Source organism: Mobula birostris, chromosome 25 (assembly GCF_030028105.1).
Source record: "Mobula birostris isolate sMobBir1 chromosome 25, sMobBir1.hap1, whole genome shotgun sequence".
NCBI lineage: Eukaryota > Metazoa > Chordata > Chondrichthyes > Myliobatiformes > Myliobatidae > Mobula > Mobula birostris.
This window is the reverse complement of record NC_092394.1, coordinates 500,280-515,117: the sequence shown is the minus strand read 5'-3', so window position 1 is coordinate 515,117 and position 14,838 is coordinate 500,280. Positions and strand designations below refer to the sequence as shown.

The 14,838-nt window shown below is 45.1% G+C and overlaps 1 protein-coding gene across 7 annotated transcripts in view; it reads left to right on the top strand.

Moving 5' to 3' along the window:
* pigl (phosphatidylinositol glycan anchor biosynthesis, class L) overlaps positions 1–14,838 on the top strand; it is a 168,209-nt gene that overhangs the window by 104,718 nt on the left and 48,653 nt on the right. For 6 of the 7 annotated variants that reach the window (XR_011883116.1, XR_011883115.1, XM_072242914.1 and 3 more), the window contains one exon: positions 5,402–5,535. Coding sequence is in view for 5 of the 7 variants with exons in the window: in XM_072242914.1 (XP_072099015.1) it covers positions 5,402–5,535 (134 nt within the window). In the remaining 2 variants the exon portion in view is untranslated. Of the gene's footprint in view, positions 1–922; positions 1,163–5,401; positions 5,536–14,838 lie in introns of those variants that run through there. The other variant, XM_072242916.1, reaches the window with a different exon arrangement.

The following is a 14,838-nucleotide window of genomic DNA, read 5'->3' as shown; positions in this document are numbered from 1 at the left end:
AAACATAGAAGCATTACAGTGCAAAGGAAACTATTTGATCTATCAAGTCCTTCTTCAAAAACAATCCAGTCAATCTCCTTGCCTAGCTCTCAACATGTAGCCCTTAGAACAGGCCAACTGTCTCCAATTTATTAGTGTCTCTCATTGCTGGAGCTATTCTATTAAATCTTTTATGATTCTCTTTTGGATCTTCACATTCCTGCTATGGTTTTTTTTTAAGAGTGTCGCACCAGACAGTCAGCCATTCTTGTCTGGCATGTGGTGTCAGGATTGGTCTCCTTTCGGATTAACCGGGTCACCATATGAATGTTCCTGACTCGACCCTTTTTTTTTATGAAGCCGAGTGGCTAGCTCGACGCTCAACCGGGCACGGATGGAAAGCATGCTTGGGGGGTGGCCTGACTTGGATTCGAACTCAGGAACCCTCGCTCCGGAGTCCGGCACTGATGCCATTGCACCACCAGCTGGCCATGGTGTGGACACTGAATTGGACCCGATACTTTAATTGTGTTGGTGTGTGGCCAAGTGGTTAAGGCGTTCGTCTAGTGATTTGAAGGCTGCTAGTTTGAGCCTCGGCTGAGGCAGCGTGTGTGTCCTTGAGCAAGGCACTTAACCACACATTGCTCTGCGACGACACCGGTGCCAAGCTGTATGGGTCCTAATGCCCTTCCCTTGGACAACATCGGTGGCGTGGAGAGGGGAGACTTGCAGTATGCGCAACTGCTGGTCTTCCAAACAACCTTGCCCAGGCCTGCGCCCTGGAAACCTTCCAAGGCGCAAATCCATGGTCTCATGAGACTAACAGATGCCTAAAAGAAAAAGATAATCTCCATCCTTTTTTGTGTTAATTGTGTCTGGTTATGCCCCAGGATCATATATGCTTTGTTAATTATTTTGTCAATCTGTTCTGATTTCTTCAAAGGTTTGAACCCATCACTATGTTTCACTGTTCCACGTAGAATTATATTGTGGCGGCTCGCCCACGCGGCAAGCGAACCGGCTCCAGCAGTCGCCGGCGAGCTCGCAGCCAACGGCAACCGAGAGGAATCTGAGTGTGGGGCAGACCTTGGCCTGGAAGCTGATGTCGCTTCTGCCCCGCAAAGAGCGGGGGATGCTGGGAGCGGGCATTTAAGCGTGTGCAGATTGAAACAGTAAACGGTTCAACCAGACCCTACTCGACTCAGTGTGTTGCTTTCACTCGTTGCGTATCAGCACGACCACATTGGTGACCCCGACGGTCCAATGGCATTTGGACCCAGCATGAACGACTCGGCTCTGCAGAATGCGGTTTCCCTTAAACTGCCAACCTTCTGGACCACTCAACCCCTGGTCTGGTTCGAGCAAGCAGAGGCCCAGTTCCAGGTTAGGCACATTGTCTCAGATGCCACCAGGTATTACTACGTGGTGTGTGCCCTCGACCAGGAGACAGTGGGCCGTGTTATCGACTTTCTGCATCAGCCCCCGCCAACAGAGAGGTACGAGGCACTCAAGGCCCTGTTAATCTGCACGTTTGGCCTCTTCCGCCGTGAACGGGCCGCACGGTTACTGCATATGGACAAGCACTCCTGGTGGACACGGGGCCGGAAATCAGTGTCCTGCCCCACCCCCCCACCGAGCCACGATACCCGAACTAGAAGAACGAGACCAGAACTTCCTCCGCACGCACTGCCTGCTCGTGGATTTGAAGGGACGACGATTGGTGGATGCAAAGACGTTCCAGACTTTCTCCCTTGGTGAGGCCAGGTTACCGGCCCCGCACCTGGACTCTGTCACTTATTCCGACAAAGAGTTCATCACAGTGTTATCGGAGTTCCCATCTATCATCACGCCGCGGTTTTCCTCAACAGACCCCAAGCACGGCGTGATGCACAACATCCCCACACAGGGACCTCCCCTTCATGCCCGGGCCCGCAGGCTACCGCCCGACAAGCTCCACCTCGCGAAAGAGGAATTCAAGAAGATGAAGGAGATGGGGATTGTGCGGCATTCTGACAGCCCTTGGGCCTCCCCACTCCATATGGTGCCCAAGTCCATGGGAGGGTGGAGACCGTGCGGCGACTATCGGAGACTGAACAACGCCATCACGTCCGATCGCTATCCGGTACCGCACATTCAGGACTTTACGGCCAACCTGCATGGGGCGTGCATCTTTTCAAAGATTGACCTGGTCCGAGGGTATCATCAGATCCCAGTCCACCCGGACGATGTACCCAAGACGGCCCTCATTACCCCTTTTGGCCTGTTCCAGTTCCTCAGGATGCCATTCGGGCTCAAAAACGCGGCGCAGACGTTCCAGCGCCTGATGGACGCAGTAGGGTGAGATCTGGACTTTCTGTTCATCTACCTGGATGACATAATTATCGCCAGCCGCTCCCGCCAGGAACAACTAGCACATTTACACCTGCTCTGCTGCCGCCTAAGCGACTATGGCTATCAACCCCGCCAAGTGCCAGTTCGGCCTACCCGCCATCGACTTCTTGGGACACTGGATCGACCACCATGGAGCTGTGCCCCTGCTGGCAAAAGTTGAAGCCATCCGCCAATTCGCCAGACCCAGCATTGTTAAAGGCCTGCAGGAATTTGTTGGGATGGTTAACTTTTATCACCGTTTCCTGCCCTCAGCGGCCCAGATCATGCGGCCCCCTTTCGGCTTGATGTCCAGCAAGGTCAAAGAGGTCACCTGGACAGAGAAGGCGACGGCGGCTTTTGAACAAGCCAAGAACATACGAGCAAACGCTGTGCTCCTGGTCCACCCCCGGGTCGACGCCCCCACTGCCCTCACTGTGGTTGCCTCCGACGCGGCAGTTGGCAGCGTGCTCGAGCAGTTCATTGAAGGCCAGTGGAAGCTAGTCGCTTTTTTCAGCCGGCACCTACGACCCCCAGAATGTAAGTACAGTGCTTTCGACAGGGAGCTGCTGGCCCTGTACCTTGCCATCCAGCACTTCAGGTATTTCCTGGAAGGGAGGGAGTTCACGGTCTTCACAGACCACAAGCCCCTCACTTTTGCGTTTGCCAAAGTGTTGGACCCGTAGTCGGGCCGCCAGCAATGTCACCTGTGGTACATCTCGGAGTTTACCACCACGATCAAGCACATCTCCGGGAAGAACAACGTGGTAGCCGACGCGCTGTCACGCACCTCTGTCCAATCAGCGCACTCTCTGTCTCCGGGGGTGGATTATGCAGCGTTAGCTAAGGCGCAACGACTGGACAGCGAGATGCCAGCATACCGAACTGCAGTCTCAGGACTCCGCCTCGAAGACATACCCATTGGGCCCGAAGGTAATGAGCTCCTTTGCGATGTGTCCACCGGGCAACTTCGGCCCATTGTCCTGACCACTTGGAGGCGCCGCGTTTTCGATGCCTTGCATGGTTTAGCCCACCCTTCCATCCGGGCTACCATCCGGCTGATCGCAGACAGGTTTGTGTGGCACGGCCTATGCAAGCAGGTCGGGCACTGGACCAGGACATGCACGTACTGTCAAACCTCCAAAATCCAGAGGCACGTAGGGCCCCACTTCAACCCTTCCAGCCGACACATAGGAGGTTCGAACATGTCCACGTGGACATCGTCAGCCCACTGCCGGTTTCAAGAGGAGCGAGATAAGGTGGCCGGAAGCTGTCCCACTCGCTGACACGGCCACGTAGACATGCTCCAGAGCCCTGATTACCACCTGGGTGGCACAGTTCGGACTCCCAGCCCACGTCACTTCAGACAGGGGTGCGCAGTTCACATCGGCTTTGCGGTCTGCACTGGCACAACTCGTCGGAACTCAGCTCCACCGAACGACTGCTTACCACCTGCAGTCCAACAGCCTGGTGGAATGTTTCCACAGGCACTTGAAGTCGGCCTTGATGGCATGCCTCCAAGGGCCAGACTGAGTTGACGAACTCCCCTGGGTGCTGCTTGGTATCCGCACGGTACCCAAGGAGGACCTGACCGCATCATCGGCCAAACTGGTTTACGGTTCCCCACTCACAGTTCCCGTGGCTAGGAGGGCACACCTACGGCGGTCCTAACTAAACTCTGGGAGCGGCTTGGAACACCTGCCCCAGTCCTGACGTCCTATCACGGAACAACACCCTCTTTCGTGCCCAAGGACCTACAACAGAGGAAGTATGTTTTCGTTCGCCAAGGCGCGCACAGACCACCCTTGCAGTGACCATACAAAGGACCCTACAAGGTGGTGTGCCATAATGGGACAACCTGCATTCTCGACTGGCGGTCGTGAAGAGACTTTTATCATTGACCGTGAACGCCCAGTTGCGGTGCCACCCCCACGACGACGAGGCCAACCACCTAAAAGAACTGACAGTGTGCAGGCTGTGGACTCTGCACCTCCTAGCACCGGTTCTGGCGGGGGGTGGTTATGTGGCGGCTCGCCCATGTGGCAAGCAAACCGGCTTCAGCAGTCATGGGTGAATCCACAGCCAACGGCAACCGAGAGGGCTCTGAGTGCGGGGCACACCTCGGCCCGGAAGCCGACATCACTTCCGCCCTGCAAAGAGCGGGGGATGCTGGGAGCGGGCACTTAAGCGTGCAGGACTTGAAACGATAAACAGTTCAACCAGGCCCTGCTCGACTCACTGTGTTGCTTTCACTCGTGTGTATCAGCGTGACCACAATATCCTTTATGTTTTATTGGCTTTTGCTTTTTTTCAATTTTCAACAAACCAACTTCCAATGAATTTTTCTCTAGATTTCTTTCTCACCACTCAATAGTTAATCAATATCTAATGATATTATGATCACTATTTCCTAAATACTCGCCTACTGTTAAGCAATCCGCTGAACTTTTCGGGTTTCCCCTATGTTGGGTCCAGCAATATCTCCTTCATGGAGTGAGTGATAAACATTGAATGACCTCCGAATGTTTCTGCTGCTTTATCCTTTAAATTTCTATAGGTCTATTTTAGGGTTACTGTGCTTCCCCACCCCCATTATTAAAACTTGTTAGTTTTTCCATTTCTCCTCAATTCCCTGAAAAATAACCAATTACTAATGGTGTGCCGGGCATTAAACAGCTCTGCCGTGAGGTAAAAACCTGAAATCATGTATGACCAGACTTAAGGAAGCTTCTACCCCACTGTTATAAGACTATTTAATGGTTCCATGGTACAATAAGATGGATTCTTGACCTCACAATCTAACTCATTATAATATTGTACCTTATTGTCCATCCTGCACTGCACTTTCTCTTTAGCGTTACATTTTATTCTGTATTTTGTTATTGCTTTGATTTGTACTGCCTCAGTGAATTGATTTCTACAAAAAGTATGCAAGGGAAGCACTTCATTGTACCTTGGTATATAGTGGAGAATATTCAGCGACAGAGTGGCTAGTTGAGCGGGGTAACTCTGTCTGATCGGCTCACTAATTGAGAAAGTTTCTACTCCTTTCCAGAGTGCCAGGCTCTCGTACTCGAATCTACAAACATCCTCCGGAAGTATATTTCCATCTTGGATCTTCCAATCAGCTGGTTAAGACCTCACTATGTAATGTATATATTACAAAGACAGGAGTATCAACAGGCCAAGGTAAAAAGAAACTATATATAGCATGATTTATTTTACTACCAGCTGCTTGCTGATTCCTTACAAAGGAGAAACATCCAAATGTATGACCTTACTAACAAATTCTGATTTCAAACATTTACTGACCCATACAAGCACCAATATTTCTGATTTGTAATACTGTAAATGGTGGCTTATCCCAGTTCACCTTGCAATTTGAGAGGGAGAAGCTCAAGTCAGATGTATCAGTATTACAGTGGAATAAAGGGAATTACAGAACCATGAGAGGGGAGCTGCCAAAGTTGATTGGAAGAGGACATTAGCAAGGATGACGGCAGAACAGCAATGGCTGGAAATTCTGGGAGAAATTTGGAGGGCGCAGGATAGATACTTACCAAAGATGAAGAAATATTCTAAACTCAGGATGACACAAGCGTGGCTGACAAGGGAAATCAAAGCCAACATGAAAGCAAAACGGAAGACTTAGCAATAGAAGCAATAGAGCAAAACTTAGTGGGAAGTTAGTGAATTGGGAAGCTTTTAAAACAATCTAAAAGGCAATAAGGAGTGAAAAGATGAAATATAAAGGGTAAGCTAGCCAATAATATCAAAGAGTATACCACCACTCTGCAACTCCGTCTCCCTCAGATCCCACCGTCAGCTCCTGGGCCCTCAGAGGCTCCATCTTCCTCTCACCCCAACCATCCCCTCTCCACTGACACCCCCAGCCTCCCCCCTCCCCCCTCTGATCCCAGCTCTCAAGATTCCAGCCTTGAACTCCAGGCCGGGTCTTTATGTGCTGCTATTGTGACTCCTGTCTCCCCTTCCCCCACCAATACTCTGCAATCCCATCTCCTTCAGATCCCATCGTCAGCTCCTGGGTCCTCAGAGGCTCCATCTTCCTCTCACCCCAACCCTCCCGTCTCCACTGACACCCCCAGCCTCCCCTCTCCCCCCTCTGATCCCAGCTCTCATCCGTGCCGGGTCTTTACCATCCCCTCCGACCTTCAACTGTCGGAGGCAGAGCGCTCTGTCCTCAGTAAGGGCCTCACCTTTGTCCCCCTTCGCCCACACCTCAGCGAATTCCGTGTTCGCCATGATGCGGAACTTTTCTTCCGCTGTCTCCGTCTCCGAGCCTACTTCTTCAGCAAGGACTCTTCCACCCCCACCGATGACCCCTTCTCCCGTCTTCATGGACACCCCGCTCTGGTCTTCTGCCTGCTCTGGATCTCTTTATCGCTAACTGCCGACGGGACATCAACCGCCTCGACCGGTGGCATTGACCTCCCACATCATGAAGACCCTGGAGCGACTTGTTCTGGAGCTGCTCCGGCCTATGGTCAGGCCACACTTAGATCCCCTCCAGTTCACCTACCAGCCCCGACTAGGAGTTGAGGATGCCATTGTCTTCCTGCTGAACCGTGTCTATGCCCACCTGGACAAGCCAGCGAGCACTGTGAGGGTCATGTTTTTTGACTTCTCCAGTGCGTTCAACACCATCCGCCCTGCTCTGCTGGGGGAGAAGCTGACAGCGATGCAGGTGGATGCTTCCCTGGTATCATGGATTCTTGATTACCTGACTGGCAGACCACAGTACGTGTGCTTGCAACACTGTGTGTCCGACAGAGTGATCAGCGGCACTGAGGCTCCACAGGGGACTGTCTTGTCTCCCTTTCTCTTCACCATTTACACCTCGGACTTCAACTACTGCACAGAGTCTTGTCATGTTCAGAAGTTTTCTGATGACTCTGCCATAGTTGGATGCATCAGCAAGGGAGATGAAGCTGAGTACAGGGCTATGGTGGGAAACTTTGTCACATGGTGTGAGCAGAATTATCTGCAGCTTAATGTGAAAAAGACTAAGGAGCTGGTGGTAGACCTGAGGAGAGCTAAGGTACCGGTGACCCCTGTTTCCATCCAGGGGGTCAGTGTGGACATGATGGAGGATTACAAATACCTGGGGATACGAATTGACAATAAACTGGACTAGTCTAAGAACACTGAGGCTGTCTACAGGAAGGGTCAGAGCCGTCTCTATTTCCTGAGGAGACTGAGGTCCTTTAACATCTGCCGGATGATGCTGAGGATGTTCTACGAGTCTGTGGTGGCCAGTGCTATCATGTTTGCTGTTGTGTGCTGGGGCAGCAGGCTGAGGGTAGCAGACACCAACAGAATCAACGAACTCATTCGTAAGGCTAGTGATGTTGTGGGGCTGAAAACCTGGGCTGAGTCCTCGGCATGCCGAACAACAACGGCTGGTTATGAAATCCTGAGAGCAGGTCCCATTCCCGCAAAGAACAGTAGTCAGCGTGTAACTCCAGGTCAGGGTCTTCAAAAGAACCCTGAAAGGGAAAAATGAAGATATTATAGATGGAAATAGAGCTGTTTCCAAAGATGTAGGCAAAGGAGTCGCAATTTAGCACCATCATCACTCTGTCTTCATCACATATTCAAAATAGCGAGAGAGAGAGAGAAAGGAAACATTGTTACACATGAAAACACATAGATAGTCCAAGACTAAGGTAGTCTAAGATAGGTCACCTGGACCAGATGGATTATAGACCATAAGACAAAGGAGCAGACGTCAGCCATTCGGCCCATTGAGTCTGCTCCACCATTTTATAATGAGCTGATCCATTCTCCCATTTAGTCCCACTCCCCCACCTTCTCACCAAAACCTCTGATGCCCTGGCTACTCAGATACCTATCAATCTCTGCCTTAAATACACCCAATGACTTAACCTCCACTGCTGCCCGTGGCAACAAATTCCACAGATTCACCACCCTCTGGCTAAAAAAATGTCTTTGCATCTCTTTTCTGAATGGGCGCCCTTCAATCCTTAAGTCATGCCCTCTCGTACTGGACTCCCCCACCGTGGGAAACAACTTTGCCACATCCACTCTGTCCATGCCTTTCAACATTCGAAATGTTTCTGTGAGGTCTCCCCTCATTCTTCTAAACTCCGAGGAGTACAGTCCAAGAGTGGTCAAACTTTCCTCATATGTTAACCCTCTCATTCCTGGAATCATTTTAGTAAATCTTTTCTGAACCCTCTCCAATGACAGCACATCCTTTCTTAAATAAGGAGCCCAAAACTGCACACAGTTCTCCAAAGTGAGGTCTCACCAGTGCCTTATAGAGCCTCAACATCACATCCCTGCTCCTATACTGTATTCCTCTAGAAATGAATGCCAACATTGCATTCGCCTTCTTTACCATTTGGAGGTTAACCTGACATGGTTCCGGCTCAACCTGGAGGTTAACCTTAAGCGTATCCTGCACGAGGACTCCCAAGTCCCATTGCATCTCAGAACTTTGAATTCTCTCCCCATTTAAATAATAGTCTGCCCATTTATTTCTTCTACTAAAATGTATGACTATACATTTTCTAACATTGTATTTCATTTGCCGCTTCTTCGCCCATTCTTCCAATCTATCCAAGTCTCTCTGCAGACTCTCTGTTTCCTCAGCACTACCGGCTCCTCCATCTATCTTCGTATCGTCAGCAAACTTAGCAACAAAGCCATCTATTCCATAATCCAAATCGTTGATGTACAACGTAAAAAGAAGCGGCCACAACACAGACCCCTATGGAACACCACTGGTAACCGGCAGCCAACCAGAATGGGATCCCTTTATTCCCACTCTGCAATTAGCCAACGCTCTATCCATGTATGTAACTCTATCCACGTACGTAATTCCATGGGAACTTATCTTGTTTAGCAGCCTCATGGGCGGTACCTTGTCAAAGGCCTTCTGAAAATCCAAATATACAACATCCACTGCATCTCCCTTGTCTAGCCTACTTGTAATTTCCTCAAAAAATTGCAATAGGTTTGTCAGGCAGGATTTTCCTTTAAGGAAACCATGCTGAGTTCTGCCTATCTTTTTTTTTTAAACCTTTTTATTGAATAAGTATACAAAAAGATAAGCCATATAGGCACTAATACACTGTTAGAATGTAATAAAATTACAGGAGATATTAATACAAAAAAAAAATACAAACAATGTAATTTAAACATATCCTACCAAGGTAACATAATAGTATACTAATTTTTATATATATCAATAGAGAAAAGGAAACCCCCCCCCCAAAAAAACCCACCGTGCAACTAACTAAAAGCAAAGCAAAGCAATGGGCTAACTTGAAACCAGAGTTAAAAAACTTAAAATCACGTCCTCAATCCCGACCTCCATTAAAAAGAGTTAAAAAAAACAAGAAGGGTATATATTACATTAAATGAAAGTATTGAATAAAAGATCTCCAGGTCTGTTCAAATTTAAATGAAGAGTCATAAAGATTGCTTCTAATTTTCTCCAAATTCAAGCATAATATCGTCTGAGAAAACCAAAAAAAGGTAGTTGGAGCATTAAGCTCTTTCCAATGTTGTAAAATACATCTTTTCGCCATTAACATAAGAAATGCAATCATTCTATGGGCTGAAGGAGAAAGATTACTGGAAATTTTAGATAGTCCAAAGATAGCAGTAATAGGGTGAGGAGAGATATCTATATTCAATACCTTGGAAATAATATTAAAAATGTCTCTCCAAAAAGTTTCCAGAGTAGGACCAGACCAAAACATATGAGTTAAAGAAGCTATCTGCCCCGGACATCTATCACAAAAAGGATTAATATGAGAATAAAAGCGAGCTAATTTATCTTTGGACATATGTGCTCTATTAACAACTTTAAATTGAATTAGGGAATGTTTAGCACAGATAGAGGAAGTATTGACTAATTGTAAAATCTGCCCCCAGTCATCCACGGAAATAATAGATCCCAATTCTTGTTCCCAATCTAACCTAATCTTATCAAATGGAGCTTTCCTAAGTTTCATAATAATATTATAAATAATAGCCGATGCACCTTTCTGACATGGATTAAGGTTAATTATAGTATCTAAAATGTATGTAGGAGGAAGCATTGGAAAGGAAGAAAGTATAGTACTTAGGAAATTTCTAACTTATTGATATCTAAAAAAATGTATTCTTGATAAATTATATTTATTAGATAATTGTTCAAAAGACATAAGGGAACCATCTAAAAATAAATCCAAAAACCGTGAAATACCCTTAGTCTTCCAAATTTGAAAGGCATGATCCGTAAAAGAGGGAGGAAAAAATATGTTACCTAAAATAGGAATCGCTAGCCCAAATTGGTTAAGATCAAAAAATTTTCTGAATTGAAACCAAATACGTAAGGTATATTTAACTAGCGGGTTAGACACCTGTTTAAGGTGTTTCAAATCAAAAGGAAGAGAGGAACCTAAAATAGAGCCAAGTGTATAGCCCTGAACAGATTGTAATTCCAATGCTACCCATTTAGGAATGGATAGTATATCTTGGTCAAGTAACCAAAATTTCATATGTCGAATATTAATTGCCCAATAATAAAATCTAAAGTTAGGTAATGCTAAGCCTCCATCTCTCTTAGCTTTCTGTAAATGTATTTTACCCAGTCTCGGGTTTTTATTTTGCCAAATAAATGAAGAAATTTTGGAGTCAACTTTATCAAAAAAAGATTTTGGAACAAAAATTGGTAATGCCTGAAATATATATAAAAATTTTGGCAAAAAAAACATCTTAACTGCATTAATATGACCAATCAAAGTTAAATATAAAGGAAACCATTTAGATGAAAGTTGAATAATATGGTCAATTAAGGGTAAAAAGTTAATCTTAAATAAATCTTTGTATTTACAAGTAATTTTAATCCCAAGATATGAAAAATAATTATTAATCAATTTAAAAGGAAAGTTATAATATAAGGGAAGTTGTTTATTAATTGGGAAAAGTTCACTCTTACTAAGATTTAATTTATAACCTGAAAAAAGACCAAATTGTGCTAATAGCTCTAAAACAGCAGGGATGGATTTTTGGGGATTAGAAATATATAAAAGTAGGTCATCAGCATAGAGTGATATTTTATGGGACTTTAAGCCCCGAGTTATCCCAGTAATATTTGGAGATTCTCAAATGGCAATTGCAAGAGGTTCTAATGCAATATCAAATAATAAAGGACTAAGAGGACACCCTTGTCGAGTACCTGGAAAAAGAGGGAAAAAAGGTGAGCTTAAGGAGTTAGTACAGACCGAGGCCACAGGAGAATGATATAACAATTTAATCCAGGATATAAATTTCGAGCTAAAATTAAACATTTCAAGCACCTTAAATAAATAAGGCCATTCTACTCTATCGAAAGCTTTCTCAGCATCTAAAGAGATAACACACTCAGGAACATTTTGTGAGGGGGTATAAACAATATTTAACAGTGTGCGAATGTTATAAAAAGAGTAACGACCTTTAATAAAACCCGTTTGGTCTTCCGAAATAATAAAAGGAAGTACTTTTTCTAATCTATTTGCTAATAACTTAGAAAAAACTTTAGAATCAACATTTAATAAAGATATTGGTCTATAAGATGCACATTGAGCAGGATCTTTATCCTTATTTAGTATTAGAGAGATTGACGCTCTATTGAAAGATTCAGGAAGTTTACCAAGTTTTAATGAAGCCTCAAAAACCCTACAGAGCCAAGGGATTAATGAAGGTGCGAAACATTTATAAAATTCTACGGTAAACCCATCAGGGCCAGGAGCTTTCCCCAAATTCATAGAGGAAATAACATTCTTAATCTCATCCGTGATAATGGGAGTATCTAACATAGAAGACATATCCTGTGAAATCTCAGGGAGGTCTAGATTATCTAAAAAATCATTCATATATTTAGAATCTCGAGGAGACTCTGATTGATATAAGGAAGAATAAAAATCACAGAAAGTTTGATTAATCCCCACATGGTCAAGTATCAGTCGGTCATTTTGGTTATAAATCTGATTAATTTGAGATTTAGCATAATTAGACTTCAGTTGATTAGCCAACAGTTTGCCAATTTTGTCACTGGGTACATAAAATTCACTTCTTGTTTTCTTTAATTGGTTTACAATCGAGGACGAAAGTAATAAACTGTGTTCCATTTGAAGTTCAGTTCTTTGTTTATATAACTCCTCAGAAGGAGCTATAACATATTTCTTATCAATTTCCTTAATCTTGTCCACGATTACCAACTCCTCCTGCTTCAGCTTCTTCCTCAAAGCAGCAGAATACGAGATAATCTGACCACGAATATAAGCTTTAAAAGTATCCCAAAGAACATTCACAGAAATATCCTCTGTATAGTTAATTGTAAAAAAAAGATCAATCTGTTCATTCATAAAGTTAACAAAGTCCGAGTCCTGAAGCAACAACGAATTAAAACGCCATTGTCTATTATTTTGTGTATTGACCTGAATTTTAATAGAAAGCTTAAGTGGAGCATGATCCGAAATGGTTATAGAGTCATAATCACATTTAATCACTGAAGAAATAAGACGAGAATCAATAAAGAAATAATCACTGCCTATCTTGTCATATGCCTCCAGGTAGTCCGTAACCTCATCCTTGACAATCTACTCTAACAATTTCCCAACCACCGATGTCAAGCTAACAGTTCCATAATTTCCTTTTTGCTTCCTTGTCCCCTTCTTAAATAGGGGAGTGACATTTGCAATCTTCCAGTCCTCCGGAACCATGCCAGAATCTATTGACTTTTGAAAGATCATCGCTAATGCCTCCGCAATCTCCACAGCTACTTCCTTCAGAACATGAGGGTGCATTCCATCTGGTCCGGGAGATTTATCTACCCTTAGACTATTCAGCTTCCTGAGCACTTTCTCTGTCATAATTGTGACTACGCACACTTCTCTTACCTAACACCCTTGAGTGTCCGGTGTATTGCTGATGTCTTCCTCAGTGAAGACTGATGCAAAATACTCATTCAGTTTCTCCGCCATCTCCTTATCTCGCATTACAATTTCTCCAGCATCATTTTCTATCAGTCTAATATCTAGTCTCACCTGTCTTTTACTCTTTATATACTTGAAAAAGATTTTAGTATCCTCTTTGATATTATTTGCTAGCTTCCTTTCATAGTTCATCTTTTCCCTCTTAATGACCTTCTTAGTTTCCTTTTGTAAGCTTTTAAAAACTTCCCAATCCTCTGTCTTCCCACTAACTTTTGCTTCCTTGTATGCCCTCTCTTTTGCTTTAACTTTGGTTTTGACTTCTCTTGTCAGCCACGGTTGCATCCTTTTTCCATTCGAAAATTTCTTCTTTTTTGGAATATACCTGTCTTGCACCTTCCTCATTTCTTGCATAAACTCCAGCCACTGCTGCTCTGCCGTCCTTCCCGCCAATGTCCCTTTCCAGTCAACTTTGGCCAGTTCCTCTCTCATGCCACTATAATTTCCTTTACTCCGCTGAAATACCAACACATCAGATTTCGGCTTCTCGTTCTCAAATTTCACAGTGAACTCAATCATGTTATGATCACTGCCTCCTAAGGGTTCCTTCACCTCAATCTCTCTAATCACCTCTGGTTCATTACACAATACCCAATCCAGTACAGCCGATCCCCTAGTGGGCTCAACAATGAGCTGTTCTAAAAAGCTATCTCGTAGACATTCTACAAGTTCTCTCTCTTGAGATCCAGTGCCAACCTGATTTTCCGAATCCACTCGCATGTTAAAATCCCTCATAATTATCATAATACAGCCCTTCTGACAAGCCTTTTCTATTTCCTGTTGTAATTTGTAGTCCACATCCCTGCAGCTGTTTGGAGGCCTGTATATAACTGCCATCAGGGTCCTTTTACCCCTGCAATTTCTTAGTTCAACCCATAAAGCTTCTGTACCTTCTGATCCTATATCACCTCTTTCTAATGATTTAATATCATTTCTTACCAATAAAGCCACGCCTCCCCCTCTGCCTACCTTCCTATCCTTCCGATACATCGTGTATCCTTGGACGTTCAGCTCCCAGAGGCATGCATCCTTTAGCCACGTCTCAGTGATGGCCACAATATCATACCTGCCAATCTGTAGCTGTACGACAATATCATCCACCTTATTCCTTATGCTGCGTGCATGTAAGTATAACACCTTAAGTCCAGTATTTGGTACTTTTTGCTTTGATTGCACTGCAACTCATCCCAATGGCTGCAAATTTGCCCCGTCACCTGCCTGTCCTTCATGACATCTTTACTGCTCACTATCTTAGATTTATTTCTATTTTCCCCCTCCTCCGCTGTACCATTCCGGTTCCCATCTCCCTGCTAAATTAGTTTAAACCCTCTCTAACAGCTCTATGAAACCTTCCCTCTCTAACAGCTCTATGAAACCTTCCCTTCGGGTTCAGGTGTAACCCATCCTTTTTGAACAGGTCATACTTCCCCCAGAAGAGATCCCAATGATCAAAGAATCTGAAGCCCTGTTCCCTGCACCAGTC